Source organism: Bubalus kerabau, chromosome 19 (genome assembly GCF_029407905.1).
Source record: "Bubalus kerabau isolate K-KA32 ecotype Philippines breed swamp buffalo chromosome 19, PCC_UOA_SB_1v2, whole genome shotgun sequence".
Lineage (NCBI taxonomy): Eukaryota > Metazoa > Chordata > Mammalia > Artiodactyla > Bovidae > Bubalus > Bubalus kerabau.
Genome location: NC_073642.1, coordinates 32,730,143 through 32,752,419, shown reverse-complemented (window position 1 = coordinate 32,752,419; position 22,277 = coordinate 32,730,143). Strand labels below are relative to the sequence as shown.

The 22,277-nt window shown below is 56.1% G+C and overlaps 1 protein-coding gene across 3 annotated transcripts in view; it reads right to left on the bottom strand.

The window, feature by feature from the left end:
- Positions 1–22,277, bottom strand: part of PSTPIP1 (proline-serine-threonine phosphatase interacting protein 1) — a 45,208-nt gene that overhangs the window by 10,411 nt on the left and 12,520 nt on the right. The window contains exons 1-6 of one of the 3 annotated variants that reach the window (XM_055555975.1): positions 12,192–13,202; positions 10,868–11,054; positions 9,365–9,465; positions 8,957–9,031; positions 554–588; positions 207–313 (exon numbers count right to left, since the gene is read on the bottom strand). In XM_055555975.1, coding sequence (XP_055411950.1) covers positions 207–313; positions 554–588; positions 8,957–9,031; positions 9,365–9,465; positions 10,868–10,906 — 357 coding nt within the window. In that variant the 5' untranslated portion in view covers positions 10,907–11,054; positions 12,192–13,202. Of the gene's footprint in view, positions 1–206; positions 314–553; positions 589–8,956; positions 9,032–9,364; positions 9,466–10,867; positions 11,055–12,191; positions 13,203–22,277 lie in introns of those variants that run through there. The other 2 variants (XM_055555976.1, XM_055555977.1) reach the window with 2 other exon arrangements.

The following is a 22,277-nucleotide window of genomic DNA, read 5'->3' as shown; positions in this document are numbered from 1 at the left end:
GAAGAGCCCCAGAGGGGCCTTCAGGCTGGAGAACCAGGCCCTGGTTCCACCGCCCGGCCTCTATCCACACTCTTCTCTCCTCCAGATCACCATCACCCCCAAGCCTGGGGTGCTGCCCCGCCCTCCATCATGAGAGCCCAGCCTCCACTACCATTGCAGTGACCACCGCAGTCTCCCACCGGGGCCATCCCCAGCACCCGCCTCACCTTCTTCCTCTGCTCCTTCTGCCGCTCACGGAACTCCTCCAGGCTCCGCAGCTCCTCGCGCAGGGCCAGGGCCAGCTGGATGTGGGAGCTGCCCACATTCTCCATTTCTGGGGGCAGAGTAAGGACACTGGTCCCTGGCATCAGACCTGATGGGCCCCAACCAGTGACACACTCGCCCCTGCCTGGACCAGCCCAGCCCCAACCCCACAGCTCATCTCTGTCACCCCCAAGTCCTCCACCAGCCTCAGTTCCCAACCAGAATCCACTCATCTCCATCAATGGGGATCTGCTGTTCCCAGACGGTCCTGTCCCCCTGCAGCCCAGGGTGGGGAACAGGCGGGACTTACGCTGCTTCAGAGAGTCAAAGGAGGCCCTCAGGGAGCTGCAAAACAGAAAGACCAGGGTCGGTAGGACAGTGAAGGGGGACCTGCAGTCCTGGCTGGGCCCAGGGACTTTTATTTTGGTGGGAGGGCCCTGGGTCACTCATACATGCTGACCTAGACCCAAGGGACCTTCACTCAGCCCATGACCACTGACTCAGAACTCAAGCTGGGCTTTCTGGAATGCAAAGCACTCTCTTTGGAAATTACAAAGCAATCAATACCCCCCGCCCCCATCCCCCAGTGCTCTTGGCTTCTGCACATCTTCAGGCCTTCCCTCTCTCCCTGGAGCCCCTCCCCCATAGTCCTCTCCCAGATGAACAGAAGCAGGAGAGGGTGGGGTTCAGACTTGGCAGAGGGCCTGAGGACGTCTTGGAGGGAGATGAAGGGCGGCTATAGGGGAAGAGGGTGACAAGCAGGGCAGAGGTGCTGAAGGGGAGAGGTGTAGGGGCCTTTGGGCAGGAAGAACGGGATGTACAGATGAGTACAGCGAGAAGCTGAGGGGCTCCCTGGTCCCTGGCTTGGTGGCTGAGTGGACGGTGGTGACACCTCGGAGAGGGCTCAGGAGAGACGATCGGGAGTTACATCAGGGTGCACTGAGCTTAGGGTATTGAAAAAACACAGTAGGAGGCATCAGTCTGAAGCAGACATGCAGGGGCTGCCCACTCCAGGGAGGACACCAAGGAGGAAGCAAAGGGAAGGAGCTGGCTAAGCATGGGAAGTGTGGAGGGTGATGCCTGAGGGTAGGGTTGCAAGGTGGCATAAACAAACATACAGGACACCCAGTTAAGTTCAAATTTCAGATAGACAACAAAAGCTTTTTGAATATAAACATGCCCCATGTAAAATTTAGAACATACTTACATTTTAAAAATATTTGTTATCTGAAGCTTAATGGGACAGTCTATATTTTATCTGGCAGTCCTGCCAAGGGGGCTGTCACCCAGAGCGATGAACAGAGGTGAGGTCTGAGCTAAGATGTCGGAGCTCACTCAGGACCCAGTCCTGTCTGTTGCTGATGGGTAAGGGGCACTTTGGTCAGAACAGGACTGATGGAAAAGTGCCTCTCCAGCAGAGGCCTCTCTGAGGGGCGAGCTCCCCCTCCTGGCAGAGGAGGGAGGTGACTTGGAATCCCAGGTGAGGAACCTGGCTAGAGCTTCCTGCCCTCGATTCCCATGTGCATTAGAAGCAGACCCTGGAGCCAGATGCCTGGGTTCATTCCAAGCTGTGCCACACACTCTCTGTATGACCTTAGACAAATGGTCTAGCCTCTCTATGCCTCAGTTTTCCCATCTGTTAAATGGGGATAATGATATCACAAGCAAAATGGTTGTAAGGATTAAATGAATTTATATGTATAAAGGTCTCTTAAGACCTGGTGCAAAGTAGATGCTTTGCAAGGGTTGCTGTCATTATGCCACCCTCCCCTGAGCCCATATCTGCACACCCCGACCAGTCCTGGGGGTCCCCCAGGCCCCTGAACCTGACCTGAGCTGTACCTCCCAAATGCCCCACCTAAGAGCTTACCACACACACCCCCTCTTATCAGAAATGCCCATTGAATTCACCTTCGGGTTGGAGGCGTCCCCTTGAAGCAGCCCCCATAGACTGGGCTCCCTTCCTGTCACCCCCTACAGCCCTGTGGGCTGATGGGTACCAAGTCTCCAAGTGCACAGAGACGGTGTGTGGAGGTTGCAGACTGGCTTGTCTACTCTCACGGGTAAAATTCTCTGCCTCTGACTATGGCCCCTTACCCAAGGAGACAAAAATACGCTGCCGCTCCTTGCTCACCAGGCCACCTGAGGAGCCAGAGCCAGAAGGCAGATGCCAGGTGAGGCGTCCTGTCACTGGCTGCATCCCTGTGCAGAGCAGCGTGCCTGCCCCCTGGTGGCCATATGACCACATGACACCCAGCGATACAGCTCTACGCACCCCCGCCTGCGTGGCCTGTGAGCGTGCGTGCTATGTCGCTTCAATCGTGTATGACTCTTCAACCCTATGGACTGTAGCCTGCCAGTCTCCTATGTCCACGGGATTCTCCAGGCAAGAATCCTGGACTGGATTGCCATGCCCTCCTCCAGGCGATCTTCCTGGATCAGATGGCAACTCACTTCCTGGATCAAACCCACGTTCTCTTTTGTCTCCTGCATCAACAGGCGGGTTCTTTACCACTAGCACCGCATGTGGTGAAGACTCCACCCGCCAGCATCTCCTCACCGTCCTTGCAAGGCAGGCTTCACAAGGGGCTCCCTCCTCCCACAGGGACTCTTAGGAAACCGACCAGCCGAGCAGCAGCAGCAGCATCACCTGGCAGTCCTCAGAAGCACAGCTTCTCGGGCTCCACTGCTGTCCTCCGGGAGCCAAAGCTCAGAGACAGGGCCCAGCACACTGTTTCAACAAGCCTCCAGGTGCTGCTGATGTACAATCCATGCGGGCCTCATTATTTAACGCTCACAACTCTGCCAGGCAGGGAGGGCACCATCATTAGCCCCATTTCACAGATGAGAAAAACAAAGGTCAGAGAGGTGACGAAACTGACCGTGGCTACACAGGTGGCAAGTGGTGTAACTTTCTCTTCTTACCAGAGGAAGGAAGGGGTGACGGCATGGTGACCCCACTTGCCTTGGTAGGGGGTGGAGAAGTCAGGACTCTGACAAAACTGACACTTTGCCAGCGGTTACACTTCCTTCTTGCACACGCATCTCCTGCCTCAGTCGACCCATTTACGGTTAGAGCCTCTCTAGGCCCAGCACGGCCACCTCTCTACACCCCATCCCTCACCCACAACATGACTACATCCTGCCCAGATCCCTCCCAGAGGCCAGGGCCTGCAACCTACTGGTTCTCACCTCCCTTTGATCTTCACATCCCACAGACACCTCAGAGTGTCCGAAACTGGGCTCTTCACCCTACAAACCTGCTCCTCCTCCAGGACTCCCCTCTCAGCAAAGGTACCACCACCTCCCAGGTTATGCACACCTCCCCCTTCATTACCTTCTTTATTCACCTCCCCAATCTATCCATCCACCTCTCACTGCCACCACCCTAGTCCCTGCCCCATCACCTCCATCCCTCCTACTTCACTTCTCATCTCTTATCCTTGTTCTCTGCCCACAGTCATTTGGCCACTTACCAGTTCCTCCTACATACCATGTTCCCTCTTGCGCCAGGGCCTTTGCACGTGCTAATTCCCTATGTCAGCATCTTTGCCTGGCTCTCCCTTTTGTCTCTTCTGAGCATTTGTTCCTATTGTCATCTTAGGTTGATACATTTGTCTATCACTGCACTGAAATAAGAGCCTATTGAACAGGGGTAACACTTGGTTCTCCTCCCTGTTGTCACCAGGATCACAGTCCAGTGAATTAAACTCAATACTCGATAAACCCCAAGGCCTTTTTCAACTCCAGACCACTCAGGGAAATCATCACCCACATTTCCCAGAGACTTTCGAACTGTGGTGCTGAAGAAGACTAGAGAGTCCATTGGACTGCAAGGAAATCAAGCCTGAATATTCATTGGAAGGACTGATGCCAAAGCTCCAATACTTTGGCCACCTCATGTGAAGAGACAACTCATCAGAAAAGGCCCTAAAGCTGGGAAAGATTGAGGGCAACAGGAGAAGGGGACAACAGAGGATGAGACGGCTGGACGGCATCACTGATGCAGTGGACATGAGTTTGAGCAAGCTCCAGGAGATGGTGAAGGACAGGGAAGCCTGGCGTGCTGCAGTCCACGGGCTCACAAAGAGCTGAACACGACTGAGCAGCTGAACAGCAACAGCTCTGCTGGGTCTCCACCGCGTGTCAAGGACGGAAGCCCCGTGCAGGCCTCTGCCTCGTTGTCAGTCCCCATTGCCCTTTTCAACCTGGCTCTCAGGACACTCGGCCCAGAATTCTGCTTCAGACAGTTTGAATTTCCAGCGTCAGTGTCTCCTTCTGTACTACCGTGTGACCCGCACGATCTCACGGCCCCTGCTTTGCCATCCTCACCCCTGCCCCCTGCCAGCCACGAGGCTCCTGCATCCTAGCTCCCAGGAGGGGGCTCCTCTCACTGCCCCACATGCTGGGCCCGAGTGAGCTGGCCTCCTTAGAGGAGGAGCAGCCCTGATAAGAACACGGGCCCCCTCTCTCCCTGCAGTATCTTCAGTGATACCTTCATTCTCTGAGCTCAGAGGAAGAGAGATGATGGGAAAAAAAAAAAAATCCCTTCTGACAGGAAAGCAGTGTCTTAGGCTTGACAACTGGGGGTGAAGCAGGGACGTGAGTGTTTAAGGATTCAAGTGGGGGCTGTCCTTGCTCGCAGGTACTATTGGGTTGGCCAAAAAATTCAGTTGGGTATTTCATAACATGGAAAAATCCAAAAGAAATTTTTGGCCAACCCAATACAAAGGGACGCACAGGAAACTGACCCCAGCCCTGCCTCGATTCCCCTTTCTGAACCCCTATCCTGTGCAGCTTCCACGGCTTGTGTGGGACTCGGCGCCCTACCCGGGGCAGGGTGAGCAAGAGAGGGAGATGACAGCTTTCTTGGGGAGGTGGTATTTCAGGCAGAATTCACAGGGGAGATATGAGGGCATCAGCCAGAGCAAAGGCCCCACGGTTGGAAGGAGAGTCGAGGGGAACTTTCTGCAGGGTTGGATGTGTGGTTCAGGCAATACTGAGAAGCCGTCTGCACCCACCTAGTGCTTCTTTAAAATGCACTGAAAGAGCTTGTGGGGATTCCCTGAGCTGGGGACCAGCAGACGCTTGCTGAGTTCATGTGTGAACGAGGTGAGCGCTAAAAGTCACCTAAAGGCCAGAATAATCTCGTCTCAATGTATGTGGCTGAGTCTCAGCCCTTCCGGCCAGTCTGAGGTCAGGAGATGACACAGAAATGCTCTGTCTTCAGGTGGCAGGTGTCGGGGAGTCTGGATGGCTTGCCGCTCTCAGCTCTTGCTGGGCTATTTCTGGGGTCACGGAAGCCCTTGGCTTTGGTCCTCCTCCTCCACCCTGTTCAGTCTATGCACCTTCAGCCCCCTCCACTCGTCCTCTCAGGGGCTGAGAATGAGCATCCCATGGAAGACAGGGGGCTTGGCCACGAGGAGACACGGGGCTCCCCCCTTCCCCGAGTGACGGATGGGCCCTGGAGGATGAGCTTCCAGCCCCACGTGGAATAGCCAAGCCAGCTTTGCCAGGTGCCAACCTCAACACAAGCTCATAAGTCTCCATGGCAACAAGGAAGCGACCCATGTTGTCATGGTTGCCACTCACCCTATGCACAGACAGCCCCTCCAGGTTGGTATAGGACAGGGCGACCTGGTCTAAGCCAAAAAGCTGACAGGCAGACAAGGCCAGAGTGTCTGGGAGAGCTTCCTGGAGGAGGTGGGGCATGAGAAGGCCCTGGAAGAAGGTTCTGATGCAAAAGACCAAAAAAGGGGACGAGAGTGAGGTCACCCCCAATGGGCTAGACCCCAGATTCAGGACAGTGGGGCCCTTTGTTTTATTTTAAAACCTTTGAGTCCCCATACCCCCAACATAGCTTGGGGCATGGCACACACTTAGATGGATGATGGATGCTTGGCCCATAGTTAAAGAAAGCAATGACTTCATGGTCTCACCAACCTTAGGACATAACTCACAGAGCAACACTTATTAAGCACCCACAGTGCATCATCAGCTGAGCTGGGAGCTGCAAGGCGGCAGGGCCCTAAGGGAAGCAGCAGGTGGGCTGGGATAGTACAACCCCTGCCTCCTGCTTCTCTGGCTCTAAATGTGCCCTGAGCTTTCCAGCCTCCAGCCTTTGCCCACGGTCCTCTCCCAGGAGGTGCCCTCCGCTCTGCCCTGCTCCTCTGGCCACTCTAGCTCACTGGGGAACTCAGGATGGGGCTGGTTCTCACACGCACTGCTCCCAGCCTGCTCTGGAACCTGTGTGGTGGGGCAATGAGGCCCCTGTGGGGTTTTTTCCTGCCTCTCCTGCTGCTGGGGAGGCTGAGCCCTGGGGTCTGGCTCTGCCAGCCCACGCTCCAGCTCCTAAGTGGTAGGCAGCAAGGTGGACCCTGACTCTGAGCTCCCCGTCCTGGTCTGGGGCTCCACCCTGCTGCTCCCACCTCAGAGGGAGGCTCTCCCTCCAGGGACCCCACCCTCCAGCTCTCTGGGCCAGAGAAGGGCTGGGCCTCAGAGGAAATGGTCTAGCCGGGCCAGGCAGTCTCCTCAGCGCTAAACTAAGCCAGGTGACCCCAATTTGTCTGACTCATGGAGGGGCCCATGAGATCGTAATGACCTTCGGTGTTTCCCTAAGCCTGTGGCTTAGGGCTCTCTGCTTGACATTGTGACTGCCCAGAGGAACTCATGAGTGTGACTGTTCACAGCTGAGGACCCAGGACTCAGAGAGGGGGAGTGGCCACTCCAGGGTCACACAGCATATAGGGTAGGGCAGACCTTGCCCCACCTGGCGTCCTACAACCACACAAGGAACCAGGGCCGCCCAGAGCCTCGCCCTGGCCACTTCATGGTTCTAAAGATAGGGCCAGATACTGTGCACCTCTCCACCCTTCCCACTGCCCACCCGGCTCCATTTCCACTTTATTCTCTTCACTGGTGGTTTCTCTTTCCCTGTTTTAAGTCCCCTGTGACTCACAGCCCCCTGAGTGTGCCTCACACTTCCTGCCTCCAGCCTGACCTCCCACTGTGATCCTGCCTGGAGCACCCCCTCCATATCCCCCAGGAGGGCTTGTCTCTCGCTGGGAAAGTTCTCCTTTTCCAGCAGCCCTGGGAGGTCAGGAGGCAGGTGGGGACTCCTGGATCATGCTCTCTTGATTCCACCCCTGCCTGGGAATACAAAGAAGGTCCCCGTTCATTTTCCTTACTGTGTCCTGGTAAGGAATGCCCTCCTCTGTACCCAGCCTCAGTCCTGCCATTTTTATCTGCTCAGCAGCCCACTGGAGTGGACAGATGAGAACCAAACTCAGGGAGGTTAAGTGACTTGCCCACAGTCACACAGCTCATAAAGACCAAGCGGGGACTAGAGCTCCTACATTCTTACTCCTGGAGCTGTGGTCACACTTTCTGGTCCAAGGCAGGACCCTTGGGCATTGAGCATCCATGTCTCCTGGCTCTTCAACCTTCCTCTAGCCCTCCCTGAGTCTTCTCTGGCTCCAGGTTCCTGAGTTGCCTGTGTCTTTAGGAGACCTGGAGAGTGTTGTTTATTCATCTCAAATGAGGGGACCGGGTTCCAGGCTTTGCAGCTGACAGGCTCTGGGGCCACTTTCCTTGAGCAGAGCCAGACCCCCGTGGGGAACAGGGGCAGGGGTTGTTATGGCAACCGCAGGCTGGGTCGGGTCTCTGGGCTCCTGGGGGGGAGGAGGAGGACTCAGTCGAGCCCTTCCAGGACTTGGAGTCCTCTCCACCCCTCGGCCTGACTCAGTCCTCACCCAGCAGGGAGAGTCCACCTTCCTCACCACTGCTAGAACGTTCTCCTTGCTGCTGCTGCTGCTAAGTTGCTTCAGTCGTGCCTGACTCTGTGCGACCCCATGGACGGCAGCCCACCAGGCTCCCCCGTCCCTGGGATTCTCCAGGCAAGAACACTGGAGTGGGTTGCCATTTCCTTCTCCAAAGCATGAAGGTGAAAAAATATAGTGAAGCCACTCAGTCGTATCCAACTCCTAGTGACCCCATGGACTGCAGCCTACCAGGCTCCTCCATCCATGGGATTTTCCAGACAAGAGTACTGGAGTGGGGTGCCATTGCCTTCTCCGAGAACGTTCTCCTTAGCTGCCCTCAAATTGAAACTCTGCACCTGCATCCCTCTCGCAGTCTGTATGCAGAGGCGCTGGCCCAGGGGCTTCCCAGCAGCAACTGCCCTCCCAGCCAGGCTCGGGCAGCCCCGGACACACCTCACCCTCTGAGGAAGGCTGCACTGTCATCTCCTCACTGAGGAGGAAACGGAAACCCTGAGTGTCAGTGACCAGCTCCCCCCGACCCCCGCTTCAAGGTCACACGGCCAACGGGTGAGGAGCTGGCACCCCCACCTCTGGGCCACACGTCCCTCCTGGAAGCCCAAGCTGAGCCAATGCTGCAGGGGGCTCTGCAGCCAGTGGGGCCCTGTCACTCCTTGCCAGGGCTCTCAGGACTTGGATGGAGACCCTCAGGGAGTGTGGGCTGTGCCCCTTGCCCAGGCAGTCTCCTGGGAGCTCAGACTGTGGGCTTTTTGCCCCTACAAAGAACCTGACCTTGCCCAGAGTGCCCAGCACCCAAGAAAGCTGCCCGCCAGCCACCCTGCCCCGGGAGCCACTCAGACCCTAGCTGGCCCTCCCCATCCAGCCCACCCCAGGAAGCCCTGAACCCTGTCGAAAGGCCCAGAAAGTGCCTGGGGAAGCAGAAGGGGGCCCCTTACTTGATCTCCGTCTGGCCACCTGCCTTGCGGGCAATCTGCACCAGCTCCTTTCCGTAGCGCTCCTCCGCCTGGGCCCTGCAACGACAACCCCCGGGCACCGGTCTTGTCCATGGCTGGTGGCCAAAGCTCACCCTCAGACGGGCGCAGTCACATGGCAGGGTCTGCCCGTGCAGGCTCTGGCCCTGCAGACGCCTCCTTGAGACGGTTAAGCCTCCAGCCCTTCTAAATAAACATTGGCTGAATTCAGGCACATCTGATGGGACATTAGATATATTTGCCCACTTGGGGGAAGGCCCAGGGTGGGAAAAACAGGGGAATCGTACTCCTGACTTCTTAGAGCAGGGGTGGCCTGCCCGCAGCCAGGCTGGCCTGGGGGGTCGGCCACCTCCCTCCCCTCCCGGCGCTCACCTCTGTCTCAGCAGCTCCTCCACGTCCTTGCACATTTTCCTGCCGTCCAGCAGCCGCTGCAGCAACACCTCGTAGCCCGTGTGGGCGGTGAAGTCCCTGCACTGGGACACAGGACAGAGGGGCATGTGAGGGCCACGCTGGGGAGCCCTGTGTGCAGCCTGCCACTGGGACACAGGATAGAGGGGTGCATGAGGGCCACGCTGGGGAAGCCTGTGTGCAGCCTGCCACTGGGACACAGGACAGAGGGGCACGTGAGGGCCACGCTGGGGAAGCCTGTGTGCAGCCTGCCACTGGGACACAGGATAGAGGGGTGCGTGAGGGCCACGCTGGGGAGCCCTGTGTGCAGCCTGCCACTGGTACACAGGACAGAGGGGCACGTGAGGGCCACGTTGGGGAGCCCTGTGTGCAGCCTGCCACTGGGACATAGGATAGAGGGGCACGTGAGGGCCACGCTGGGGAAGCCTGTGTGCAGCCTGCCACTGGGACACAGGACAGAGGAGCACGTGAGGGCCACGCTGGGGAAGCCTGTGTGCAGCCTGCCACTGGGACACAGGATAGAGGGGTGCATGAGGGCCACGCTGGGGAGCCCTGTGTGCAGCCTGCCACTGGGACACAGGATAGAGGGGTGCGTGAGGGCCACGCTGGGGAGCCCTGTGTGCAGCCTGCCACTGGGACACAGGATAGAGGGGTGCGTGAGGGCCACGCTGGGGAGCCCTGTGTGCAGCCTGCCACTGGGACACAGGACAGAGGGGCACGTGAGGGCCACACTGGGGAAGCCTGTGTGCAGCCTGGCGAGGACCCTGCTGACCGCCGCCGGGACCTGGCTTCACCATCAGCCTCCATCTCCCCTATCTAAGGACAAGTTCTCGGGGTCAGCATGTGGCTTCACACAGGCACACAGAGGGTCCCCCCCATCTGTGGAGGCACCAGGTGGAGATGAGCCCTGCGGGGATCAGAGCTCACAGTCAGGACACTCTAACCTAAGGTGGCCTGGGGAAGGGCCCCCACCACAAGCCCCCGTGATGACAGCCTTAGGGGGTGCCTGGCACCGTTCACCCCTGTCGCCTTCTCAAGAACCCTCTTACCTCAGGTGCCCAAGTGGGAAAACTGAGGCACAGATGGGTGAGGTGTACCCGGGGTGACCCAGCCTGAAAGCAGCAGGCCTGGCATTGAACCCAGGCTGTCTGGCTCGGGCCCACACCCTTCAGTCCTACCCTCTACAGCCTCTGCAAAGAATAGCAATTGCTGTTCCCTGACAATCCACTGTGTGCTGGATGCCACGCAGGGCTCACCCTGTGGGCTCAGGGCATGCTCCTGCACCCACTGGGTGGGGTGAACGTCGAGGGTCAGGATCTGGCTCTCACAGTGCTGAGAGCAGGGCTTCTATGCCTCTCAGCCTGGCTCCCATCCATTTTTTCCCCCCATCCATTCTTGAGGAAGGACCCCAACCCACCAGAGTGCTCAGCCAGGCAACTGGGGCCAGCCCCAAGAGGCAGCACCTACCTGTTTTCTTTTCCATTTCCACAGACCATCCCCCATCATGAGCCGCAGAGATGGGGGAAGGGAGCCCCCGCTTCGATGCACACTCCACAGCCCCGTCTCACAGCTTAGTGATCAGCAGGTCTTTCCCAGGGCCACACACACTTGAGTCAAGAGCTGGCCATTGCTGCCCCATGCCTCCCCTCAAATGCTGTGTTGTGGGTGTGAGGGGAGAGGCAGGGAGAAGTCTAAATCAAGGAGAGCTTCCTGCAGGAAGAGGTATTTGAGCCCGGCTCTGGGCTTCCCAGGCGGCGCTAGTGGTAAAGAACCCGCCTGCCAGTGCAGGAGACATAAGAGACATGGGTTCAATCTCTGGGTTGGGAAGATCCCCTGGAGGAAGAAATGGCAACCGACTCCAGTGCTCTTGCCTGGAGGATCCCAGGGACAGAAGAGCCTGGTAGGCTAGAGTCCATGGGGTTGCCAAGAGTCAGACACGACTGAAGCAACTTAGCACACAGTGGGAAGAGAAGGTGTTATTTTTCAAGGTCTAAGGAGAATCGGATGCAGTAGAGAAAGGCAGAGAGGCCACAAATTGTACCAGCTGGCCCCGTGCCGGGCCCAGCCCACCTTCAGTCAACTCAGAACGGTAGAATCTGCCAGCCCACAGGATGGTTAGGATCCCAAGTGCATGCCTCCTCCATAAGCAGCCCTAGAAGTTCCCGAGACCAGGCTCAGCTGCCCACAGGCTGACGAGCAGCAGGCTTGGGTCTTGGCTGGCTACTCAGGGCCCCAGGCAGAATGGTCAGCCCCCAACGCCCACAGGCCTCTCTGCCCCAGCGTCTAGGCTGGTGTGGCTGCCCCAGGCTCCATTTCTGTAGCTTTCGTGGGCCACCTGCTACTAACCAGGCAGCAGACCACAGCTTCCTGCCCTAGCCTCTCCCCTGCCCCTCCGAACCCCCAGGACAAAAGCCAGTGGCGGCCAGGGAGGAAGATGGGTCCTTTCTGCTCCTTCCCTGCCCCTGCCCTCTCCCCCTGAGGGGTCACTCCGAGCTGGACACCACAGACCACCAGAACTAGGAAGCATCTTGTCCAGTGCCCCTCAGTCCTTGGGGAAACTGAGCCCTAGAGAAGGGGAAGATGCGCCTGAGGTCCCATAGGCAGAGCGGGACGAGGACTTGGACTTGCAGGGCCTGTTGTGACCCCGCCATGCCTCTCGGGGAGGGAGGGCTGACCGAGCCCAGCCCCGCGGCAGACTCTCTGATCTTTCTTCCCAGCCCCCACTCCCCAGAGGAACCCCTCTGTCATTACAGAGACCCCCGAGTGGAAAGAGAAGCAAAAGCAAACCTACATTGGCCATTCTGGAGGAGGTGGCAGGCAGAGGGGCCTTGCAGGCGGGGTCCTTGGAGCTCAAGTCCCCAAAGTTCTGCAGGCTCTAGAATCTGGCCCAGCCCTGACTCAGAGCAGGTGGGGCTTCGCCCGGGTGAGCCACCGTCACCAGTGAGTAGGTTGTTCCAAGGAAGTGCCAGACTCCCTGGGGGCTGTTCCCGGCACCCCCTCCGCCACCCCACCTCAGCTGCCTCCTCCGGGGCTTCTGACTCAGGGCTCAGAGCGGGGCAGAGTGGGGCTCAGGAAGCTGCTGAGGAAATGAACTAGCTAATCATTCAGTTCATCAATTAGTCCTGCAGGCTCACCGTCCTCCAGCGGCCCACCCTGGCCTTTCCTTCCGGCACCTAACTGGCCACAGCCTGTAGGTATTCTGGGTTCCCTTTCAACGCCTTGTTTACAGGCTCAGATGGACATTTCCACAGTGTGGAAGCTGCGAGAAGGCAGGGCCTCCCACCTCCTTGTGTCCCCCCGCAGCCTCTGTCACCTGAGACCTGCCTCTGGCCTTGCCCTTGGTGAAATAGCCGTTTATTGAGTCCACCAGCCACACACGATACCAAGAGTATCACGGCTGTCTTCTTATTGGGAAACACCACACACCCAGGGAGTTAGGGCGGTGATGAGGAGGGAAAGAGGGTAAGTGACTGCCCGAGTTCCCTCAGCTGGTGAAGATCAGAATCTAGGCTATGAACGCAGGTCAGCTTGTCCCCGGGCTTCCCAGCTGGCACTAGTGGTAAAGAAGCCACCTGCCAAAGCAGGAGACATGAGAGGCGCAGGTTCGATCGCTGGGTTGGGAAGATCCCCTGGAGGAGAGCATGGCTACCCGCTCCAGTGTTCTTGCCTGGAGACTCCCATGGACAGAGGAGCCTAGCGGGCTGACAGTCCATAGGGTCTCAAAGAGCTGGACACGACTGAAGTGACTGAGCACACATGCAGCTTGTCCCCATACCTACATCAGACATTCAGTCCAGTTCAGACATTCATAGTCCAGCAACTCTGTTACATTTTGAAACATCAAAAAAAAAAAAAAAAAAAACACCACTTTTGAAGATGATTACTCAGACTCCCTCTGCCTCAAACCAAAGCTGTGTTTCCGTCTGTCATTCAGTTACCATGGATTCTTAGAGGCCAGCTCCGTGCCCGGGCTGGGTCAGAGGAACGCCACCCTGGAGAAGGGCCGGCTGGCTCTGCAGATGTGAGCAGACAGCCAGCAAACAGCCAGAGGCCCCACCCTCGCCATGTGGCACCTGGGGGGACCCACCCCAGGGCGGGGTGCCAGGTGGCAGGCAGATGCAGCCCTTCCTGGGGAGACCTCCCCCAAGCCGGATGTGGGACCCCAGGCCTTGCCATCCACTCTGTGTGGCCATTCTTGGCCTCCCTTGCCCCATACTGGTCAGATCAGGGCCACCGGAGAAGGTGTTTCAGGCTGCTCCGGCCAGAAGCATATTCCTGCCTCCACCTGAAGGGGGCATGCGAGAAGCCTACGAGCTCGGGGCTCTGGTCTCTGCTCAGGGATGGCCCACCTGCTCCCATGGCTGGATGGCCTTGGATGTGAGCCACAGTGCAGGCTGGCAAGCCAGCCCCAGCCCTGCCATGCCCCCACTGCGCAAGTACAGAGGGAGCTTTGTACCCATTGCCACTTCCTCCTTGTCACACCCATGCCATTCTTGGTGGCTGCATTGGCTGGGCCACAGAGACCAGAGCCCCAAGCAAGCCACTTCCCTTCTCAGGACCAGGTTTCCTCATCTAGGAAATGCCTGGGGAGGACAACCTCTCCTGGCCCCAGACAGCCCACCCTACGTGGGCACAGCCCCCTGGGGGCAGACTGGCTGCCCAGTTTAGGGACGGGGCCCAGGCCTGGGCTGAGAGACTGGACAGAGTTTAGCAGACCATTTATGGGTTCACACCCCACCCTGTGGTCCTGGGCACTCTCAGCTTCTACTTCCCTCCCTGTAACAAGAGGCCTAATGGTTCCCTCCACCTACAGTTGATCTAAGAAGCCAGCAAAACAATGTACGCAGATGAGACAAGGAAACACAAGGTCAGAGGTTGCCCTGAGCTGGCAACGGGGCTGAGGATTATTACCCCTATTTTATAGATGACAAAAACGGAACCCAGAGAGGTTAGCTACCTGCTCAGAAGTCGGTGGGAAACAGCCAGGTTTTGAGCCCTGCTCTCCCAGGCCAGATCTTAGCGCATCCCCCACCTCTCTGCAAAGCCCTGAACTCAGTAGCTGTTCAGCAAGAGCAGCTCCCCATGCCTTGCCCTGGCCCCCACCCCTGGCTCTCACCAGCCCCTTCTGGCTGGCTCTCACCGGATGGAACCCAGCTGCTCAAGGATGGAAAACACCGAGTTATCCTCCTACTGAGTTATACACCCTTCCCCACCAGAGGGCCCATTTAAAAGGCTGCAGAAGCTTTTTCAAATGTTCCCTTACATGAAATTCCAGAATATAAAGTATCTCAGAGGACAGCTAAGCCTCTCACCTTAGAGGGAGAGGCCTGGGATTTGGTCACAAGTCTGATCTGCCAGGAAGAAGCTGGGTACTCTTGGTGAAGCCCTTGTCCTTTCTGGGGCCGCCTGACTGTGTTATGGGTTTGGGGAGAGGAGGTGACCTTCAACTGTCCTTTCAGCCTGGAGGCTGCTGTGTGTCTGTTGGCTTTTGGAAACCATGGCAACCATAACTGCATCTTACCTGGAGATGTCTGAAGTCAGGGGTGGGCTGGAGCTGCCCAAGGGGAGTCTGAGGGCATGTGAGGCCTGGAAGGGAGTGGTTGGGGGCTGATACCCATACGTCTCCTGGGAACCAAGTGGAGGCCGGGAAGGTGGCTGGGAAGAGCTGCCTGTAAGTCTTGGCTGGTGAGAAATGCCTGGCAGCCAAGGAGGAGCCCTTGAAAAAAGCTGCATGGAGTAGATGATGGGGTGCAGCTGGGAGGGATCAGACGTGGGCAGCTGCAGGGAAGAGAGTGGGATAGCCAGGGGACAAGGTCCCCAAAGGACCGGCAAAAGTAGCCAGGAGAGGAAGAGCTGACCTGTGGGCATCAGTCACCTGCTGCACCAGCAGCAACTGCACCAGGAAAATAAGACCCTTCATCCCTTTAGGCCTTCCGACCCCACACCCGCGCCGTCTGTAGAGACGCCAGAAGCAGTAAGCAGTGGGCGTGACAGAGACCGGACCCTGTGCTCCGCGCGCATCATAGGCTTCCAATCACAGGCAAAGTCGGGGAGACTGGGGAGCTTTCAAGTGAACAGGAAAGTGAGATCTGGATACGAGGTTGAACTGGAGGGAGTTAGACCTGAAAAGGACTGGACACGCTCTATCACACGCCCAGGGGTGAGGAAGGGAGAGCTACCACTACCGCTTTGGAAGGCGGAAGGAAAAAATTCAAGCTTCCTGCTTGCGCCTTACCAAGTTCAGAGTCTGTTTCATAAAATGCTTACCATTCTTGTCAGAAACCTTTCTAATGACTGACATGCTCTTGGGTTGCTAGGCTCTTTATATATGTAATCTAACTTTTTTTTTAAACCACCTTTTACTGGTGGGAGGAGAGACAGAGCAGGGAGACTGGACTCACTGCTTTCATCTCAGGAAGCCCCAGAAGCCAAGGACAGCAATTTTGAATACGGTTATAGGCTGCACGGTACTCGGGTGACCTTGCCTTCTAATTTCACCGCAATTTAACAGAAGGGACTTCTGTGGCCAACGCCTACCATGGCTAGCTTACTAGCTACCAGTCCACTGTTGCTTGTCTGCTGTGGGCAGAGACGCAAAACCACTGGGATTGTCAGAACACCTGAGGAAGTGAGTACTGAACTCTGGAGAAGGCAGGGCGTGGGGCGGTTTGCCTCCTGGGTCCCAGTGCCCACGTCTATACAGCAATGCTCAGCAAATAGACTGGACAAAGGCTGCGGACATAGGGAGGCGCTCACGTGGATGTGCCTTCATGACAGCTGGCTCCTGAGCTGCCCCGAGTAGAAGACCAGACCATTTGTTTGCAGTTCAATGACTAGTTACCCAGCACCTTAAATAAGCCAGACAGACCCGTCCCCTCTACTTCATACAACATGTTACTACCCCCATTGTACAGATAAAGAAACTGAGTCTCAGAGAAGATAAGTCAATGAATAGCAGCCAGGATTTTTCCACTGCCCCACAGCTAGTACCCCACAGTAGGTCTCGTCTCCACCATTATTGATTGCTAAACTGAGAGATGGCAAAGAACAGATACTCAGGTATGGCTTGGATGAATGGGTGGATGGATGGATGAATGGGTGGATAGATGGATGGATGGATGGATGAACCAGAGACTTCAGTGAGCAAGCTGGATGTTTACCCAGAGAATCCCAGGAGGAGGGTTGGGTACAGAGAAGGTCCCAGGCCTCAGCCCTTGAGGAGCTAGTAAGGAATGTGATCATTTGTAGGCCTTTGTAGGGCCTTCAGGAGTAGGCAATGGCACCCCACTCCAGTACTCTTGCCTGGAAAATCCCACGGATGGAGGAGCCTGGTAGGCTGCAGTCCATGGGGTCGCTAAGAGTCGGACATGACTGAGTGACTTCACTTTCACTTTTCACTTTCATGCATTGGAGAAGGAAATGGCAACCCACTCCAGTGTTCTTGCCTGGAGAATCCCAGGGACGGGGGAGCCTGGTGGGCTGCCGTCTATGGGGTTGCACAGAATCGGACACGACTGAAGCAACTTAGCAGCAGTGGGGCCTTCAGCAGAAGAGGGATCATCTGTGTTTGGTGTCCCCAGAGGCTCAGCCAGGACTCACAGGGAAGTAGACAGGGAGGCCAACTCCAGATTGGTACAAAGAAGGACTTTCCAAGAGCCCATGTGGCCCCAAATATGGAGCACAGGTAAGTCGCTTTGCTGGGTCGAGAGTGCCCCATAGCTAGGATCTGGTAAGCAGGTTAGGGATTCTGCAGAGAGGATTCAAGCCTCAGATGATGTGTCCAACTAGGTGTTCTGAGTCTGGATGTCCCCTGACTTAAAGACTGGAGGGGTCCATCCGTAAGCAGGCAAATGTGGGGTGACTTATGGCTTTTCTAAGATGGCTCAGGATAGGTATCAAAGAGAGAGGGCCAAAAAAGCAGTAGACTCTTAAGGAACAAAGCACATTGAACGTGGTTAAATGAACTAATCTGGGGCTTGGGATTAGAAATGAGTTTCCAGAGGGCTCTAGATCTCCACTGAGCCCTGGGCTGAGGCCTCTTCACCCAAGCAGCCCCATTGCATGGTCCCTGAGATGTCTAGGCCCTTGACCTGGGGCCCAGCTGGGCCACAAGCTTTGGGGAACCTGGAGACCTGGGGTTGATTGTTTCCTGCAGCCTTGGGTGAGGGGGAGAGGGGAGCTGTTAGAGCCCTGTGAATATTCAGGGGCTCCTAGGAATCCCACATTGCAGAGTTTGGAGGCCGGGGAATAGCACAAGTACCAGAAAGGGACCTACTGTGCCAACCTGGGGCCTCATCTCAGTAATACAGACCCAGGGAGGATTTGAGGATGAGAGAGGTTATATAACTTGTCCCGACTTCAACACCAATTGTGTGGGCGTGCTGGCTTCCTACTTTGTGACTTTGTTGTTTCAAGTAGGCCTCCTCCAACATCAGGAAGGAAGGGCCTCCTCTACGTGCTCCCCTTCCCCCATCCTGTGAAGCACTGCTCACTTCCCCTCCATTCTTAAAGGCCCAGCTCAATCCCCCATGTCTTCCTCCTGCGTTAAGAAACCAAAATGGGCAGAAGTTAGCACAAGGGACAGGGCAGGGAGGGAACACAAGTCTGGGCAGAGGCCTGGAGGTGGCATTGAGCCCCTTGGGTTTGGGAGACTGGAAGCCTGACGCTCAGAGCTGTGAGCAGCGAGGGGGCTGAAGGGTCAGGGCAGGTGTCTGAAGAGGTGGCCTGAGACCAGCTCGGGGAGAGCCCCGAGTCAGGCAGAGCCAGCGGTGGGACCCTCCCAGGAAGTAACGGGAACCAGGGCCAAGTTCCCAGGTCAGGAGAAGGGAGCAGGGCGGGTGGCATGTGGACCAGTAGAAGCCCGTGCCCTCTATGCCTCTAATTCTCAGAGAAGCCTGCAGGGTCAGGACTGTACCCTGATTGCCCCATCACAGGTGACAACTGAGGCTCAGCAGCCGCCTACAGTGCAGGAGCCTTGGGTTTGATCCCTGGGTCCGGAAGATCCCCCAGAAGGGAGCATGCCAACCCACTCCTGCATTCTTGCCTGGAGGATCCCCATGGGCAGAGGAACCTGGTGGGCTACAGTCCATGGGGTTGCAGAGAGTCAGACACGACTGAAGTGACTGAGCACACACGGACGCACGGAAGGTGAGTGGCTGGCCCCGGTCACACAGCTCCTCTGCAGGTGGGCAGGAGGCAGGTGTCAGGCCAGGGCTGAGGGTAGGTGGGGAAGGTGGATGGAGGTTTCTGAGCCACCCCAAACGCTAAGCCCCAGAGGAGACGCTGACCCATAAGCAAGGACAGGCAGTGACCACACCCTGTGCAGAGCCAGCCCCACGGCTCCTTGCTGCACGGGCTCCAGCTTGTGAGTGACCAGTCAGGAACTGGGGGCCAGCACCAATAGCCAAGGCTCTGTTTCTACTTGTCCCTTTCCCCAAGCATCACCCCTTCCACACCACATATACCTGCCATGGCCCATGGGTGCACCCCCTTATCAAGAAGAAGTTCAGGCAGGGGGTGTGGAAAGAGTCCAGGCACCGGGTTCTGGTCCTGGCCAAGCCCATGCATACAGACAATGTGAACTTGGGCAAGTTACTTAACCTCCCGTGCACAGATTCCCTCCTCTATAAAATGACTGTGAACACACTGCCCTCCTCCCAGGGACCCTGAGGACTAAATGAAATAATGTACGTAGGAGCCCAACAAAGGTCATCCTGAGACTTAATGAGCTCCTGGAAAAGGGTGGCCATGGTGATCAGTATATATTAAGTGAAAGTAAACCAAGAAAGGAAATAAAAGAGGAGAGCTGGGTTTGAGTCCTAGCTGTGACGCTTATCTCGACTGGTTGCTTCCTGTCTCTCAGCCTCAGGTTTTTCATCCGTAAAGCGGAATGAACACTTGCACTCCGACGCTCACGGGGCCAAGGCAGGGTGTCTTGCTTGGTGGTATAAACTGCTGCCGGGTGAGAACTGGCAGATTCTTCTGGGCTCAAGACTTCCTCAAGACAGAGGTGGGCCCACTCCTCACACCTCTCCCCAAAGGCAGGAAGAAACCCCCGGCAGCCCCTGCAGAAGGCCCCTCAGCCTCCTCTGCTGCCCTTGGCAGGTTCTGGACCTCAGAGCTGACCCTTGGGCTCTGGTTGCAACACCTTCCAAGCCCAGGGGCTTTCTGGGTCTCCTGTACCTGCTGGGGGTCTGCATGTGGGGCTCTTGCCTTTATTAGGCCATTAACATTCATTTGACCACATCTCTGTCTTTTAACCACAGTGAAAGATTTAATACAGACAAGGAGCCAGAAACTGAGAGGGTGGAGGGACTCAACCATGAGGGCAATGGAGTCCAAGCAGCCCGTTCGGTGCTAAAGGCAGTGTGAGAGACAAAGATGGCGCCGCCACCGTCTTCAGGTTCTGTGTTAGAGACTGGGAATTGCTTTAGCCTGGCCAGCACAGCCAGCGGGTATCAGGCGTAGAGCAGCACTGAGGGAAAGCAGATCTTTAAGTGGAGCAAGATGCCGCCTCTAGGGCCTGGGGCTCTGGGGCTGCCTGAGGCGAGCCTGTCTTCTCTGGGACCGTTGCTGCTTAACGTTCCCTCCCAGCATCACTTGCATCCACACGTTGTTGGTGTGTGTTTAGTCACTCAGTCACGTTTGACTCTTTGCGACCCCATGGACTGGAGCCCACCAGGCATCTCTGTCCATGAGATTCTCCAGGCAAGAATACCAGAGTGGGTTGCCATTTCCTCCTCCAAGGGACCTTCCTGACCCAGGGATCGATCCTCTGTCTCCTGTATCTCCTGCATTGCACCAAACATGTTGGTAGGACTCAAACCAAGACCACTGGGTCCTGGAGTGCAAACTCCTCCTCTCACTGAACCTGCAGCCCTTCTAGGCTTAGGGGTGGTCTGCATCTGAAAATAAAATTCCACCAATGGCAGGGCAGCTCCTGCCCTGCCCTGAGGCCTAGTTTTAGCTGCTGGTCTTCCCCTGACCCTGGAATCAGCCACACTGTTCCTTCGGCTCCAGCATCAATTTCCATCCTCATCTGGGTCAGAGTGAGAACAAGTGCAGACGCCAGCTCAGCGCCTACTGTGCTGCCTTCCAGTAGCGCAGACCCTCATGCTGTGCAGACCTTCATGCCCCACAATTGAAGTTTTCATGACAGGTCCATGGACACCGATCCAGACGTCTCTGTTGATCCCCTGCCTACCACCTCACCCTGTTTGCGTGGACTGACCCCAGCTGACCTTCTGGACCTTCCTACCACCTGCAGTCTGGGGTTCCCAGGCCTGGGAGAGTGGTCTCAGAGCTGGTCCAAATGAAGGGGAAACATTCAAGAGGTGACAAAGAAGGGGACTTCTTTTGCTTCAGTGGCTGCCAGTTGGGAAGTTGAGGATCAGAAATCCTGATTTTCAAAGGCCTCTCAGGTCTAAGCAGGCCAAGGCCAAGGTGGACATCAGTTCCCTCAAGGCTTTCTCATGGTCCACTGAAGAAGTAGGTGACCCCAGCCTATGGGACAATTGTGCTTGAAGAATGAAAGCTGGTGGGGACTCAAGGAAGCTCAGAAGTCATGGGCCTTCCCAGGGGCCAAAGGTAGGGCAACTCTAAGGAGGAGCCCACCATCCCAAGGGGATTCTCTCAAAGGATGGTGTCTCTCCACGTATGTCCAGGCTTGGGAGAGTTAGAGGGGGTTGTCATAGACTGGTGGCAACCTCATGTGTGCGTGCTAAGTCACTTCAGTCATGCCCAACTCTTTGCAACCCCATGGACTGTAGCCTGCCAGCGCTCTTCTGTCCATGGGGATTCTTCAGGCAAGTATACTAGACTGGGTTGCCATGCTCTCCTCCAAGCAATCTTCCTGAGCCAGGTATTGAACTCAAGTCTCTCAAGTCTCTTGTGTCTCCTGCAATGGCAGGCAGGTTCTTTACCACTAGCACCACCTCAGAAATGTTCAAACTTGTTTCTTCACCCATAAAAACACTTCAAGTGTAGAGAAAAAGGAAGCCTCCAACACTGTTGGTGGGAACGTAAACTGGTACAGCTACTATGCAGAACAGTACGGAGGGTCCTTAACAAACTAAAGATAGAGCTACCATATGATCCTGCAATCCCATTCCTGGGTATATATGCAGAGAAAAGCATCATTCAAAAATATTCTTTCATCCCATTGTTCATGCCTATACTGTTCACAATAGCCAAGACATGGAAGCAACCTAAATGTTCATCAACAGATGAATGGATGAAGAAGATGTGGTACATATATTCAGAGACATACTATTCAGCCATAAAAATGAAATCATACCATTTGTAGCAACATGGATAGACCTAGAGATTATCATACTAAATGAAATAAGCCAAACAGAGAAAGACAAATATCGTATTGACATCACTGAAATGTGGAATCTAAAAAAAAAAAAAAAAATGAACTTATTTATAAAACAGAACTAGATCCACAGGCAGAAAACAAACTATGGTTACCTAAGGGGAAAAGCAGGGAGGGATACGTTAGGAGTTTGGGATTAGCAGATACCTGTGGCGATGGCACCCCACTCCTGTACTCCTGCCTGGAAAATCCCATGGATGGAGGAGCCTGGTAGGCTGCAGTCCATGGGGTCGCTAAGAGTCGGACACGACTCAGCGACTTCACTTTCACTTTTCACTTTCATCCACTGGAGAAGGAAATGGCAACCCACTCCAGCTTTTTGCCTGGAGAATCCCAAGGACGGGGGAGCCTAGTGGGCTGCCGTCTATGGGGTCACACAGAGTCGGACACAACTGAAGTGACTTAGCAGCAGCAGTGTGCTCTGCTAAGTCACTCAGTCATGTCTGACTCTTTGCAACCCCATGGACCATAGTCCCCCAGGCTCCTCTGTCCATGGGATTC